The 1,789-nt window shown below is 37.7% G+C and overlaps 1 protein-coding gene across 1 annotated transcript; it reads left to right on the forward strand.

Annotated features, from left to right (window-relative positions):
- The first annotated feature begins 605 nt into the window (after nucleotides 1-605).
- LOC102507129 (olfactory receptor 8H1) lies at nucleotides 606-1,582 on the forward strand. The gene has a single exon (XM_014565870.2). The coding sequence runs from the start codon at nucleotides 635-637 to the stop codon at nucleotides 1,580-1,582; it is 948 nt and encodes a 315-aa protein (XP_014421356.2). The 5' UTR covers nucleotides 606-634.
- Nucleotides 1,583-1,789: the final 207 nt, after the last annotated feature.

Below are 1,789 nucleotides of genomic sequence, written 5' to 3' on the forward strand. Positions count from 1 at the left end.
TCTAAAATTTTAATACACCTTACTAGAGTCCTCTAGGGTTGAAATTTGTCATCTTGTATTAAATAAAATTGTAAACAAAAGGACAATACATGATGCATTAAAACTATTTTTCTATCTTTGTTTATTATGTACCTAGAATTTATCCATCAGGTCTTCTGGAATTAATTGTAAATAGGAACATAGTGTTATGAGCATGCTCTCTGTAGTTAATTGATCTTGTTAGAATTCCAGAGTCAATATTGAATAACTGACTCTGAATAAGTTACCTATATTCTCTGTGCCTTTTTCTCACCTGAAAAATGTGGCTACATGTACTACCTATGATATAATAATTTTAAGGAGATTAAATGCATTAATAACAGGAAGCATTTAGAATAGTATCAGGGTTATTGTAATTAACCACTATATTAACTTTTATTATATTTTATCCAAATTTCAGTTTATATCTATTCCTATATTTCTCGATCAAATTAAGGGCTTTCTCTCCATACTCTGTACACTGTATTATTGTCACATTCTATAAACACTAAACTAATATAAATGTCATGGCATTCATATAAACCCAAATCTTTTTGACATACTTCCTGTTAAGTATTAGCTTTGATTTCTCAACAGTTTATAGCATTTGAACACTATGGGTGGAAGGAATAACACGCAAGTGTCCAGCTTCATCCTTCAGGGGCTGACAGATTCTGCAGGGATCCGGCTGGCCCTCTTCACGCTGTTTCTCCTGATGTACCTGATCACCATGCTGGGAAATGCAGGGATGATACTGATAATCCGCCTGGATCTCCAGCTTCACACCCCCATGTATTTTTTCCTCAGTCACCTCTCATTCCTTGACCTCAGTTACTCAACTGTCATCACCCCTAAAACCTTAGAGAGCTTACTGACCTCCGCCAAGTCTATTTCACGGATGAACTGCTTCACCCAGTTGTACTTCTTCGTCTTCCTGGGTGCCACTGAATGTTTCCTTCTCTCCTCAATGGCCTATGATCGCTATGTAGCCATCTGCAACCCTCTGCATTACCCTGTAGTTATGTCCCTGAGACGCTGCTGCTTCCTCATCCTTGGGTCCTATTTGATTGGCTTTCTGGACTCCTTTGTCAATGTCCTTTGCATAAGCAGATTGCATTTCTGCAACTCCAATATAATCCAGCACTTCTTCTGTGACACATACCCAATCTTAGCCCTGTCCTGCACTGACACACATGACATCGAAGTCATGATATTCATTGTCACTGGCACCACCCTAGTGGTGTCTCTTATCACAATATCTGTGTCCTATGTGTTCATCCTGTCTACTGTCCTGAAAACTACTTCCACTTCCGGAAAGCAAAAGGCCTTTTCTACCTGTGGCTCGCATCTCCTGGGAGTCACCATCTTTTATGGCACTATGATTTTTACTTATTTGAAGCCAAGTAAATCTTACTCCTTGGGAAAGGATCAAATGGCTTCTGTTTTTTATACCATTGTGATCCCCATGCTGAATCCATTCATTTATAGTCTCAGGAACAAAGAAGTAAAAAATGCTCTCTGTAGAGTCACTCAGAAGAGAGATGGATCCAGGCAATTAAAATAACAGTGATGCTAAACTTTTAAATTCATCTATATATTTTTTTTCTTGCCTACAGTGTATTTCCTTGCTGTCTTTCCAGAGACAGTAGAATCCTTTAATTTTTTTTTCTTCTGTTGCACTATCTTTTGCTTGACTATGATCTGGGCATTTCCAGGCATATGCCTTTAGAAATTCATATGGTAATTGGAAACTATGAAATGTTAAATCTAT

This window comes from Camelus ferus, chromosome 10 (assembly GCF_009834535.1).
Source record: "Camelus ferus isolate YT-003-E chromosome 10, BCGSAC_Cfer_1.0, whole genome shotgun sequence".
NCBI lineage: Eukaryota > Metazoa > Chordata > Mammalia > Artiodactyla > Camelidae > Camelus > Camelus ferus.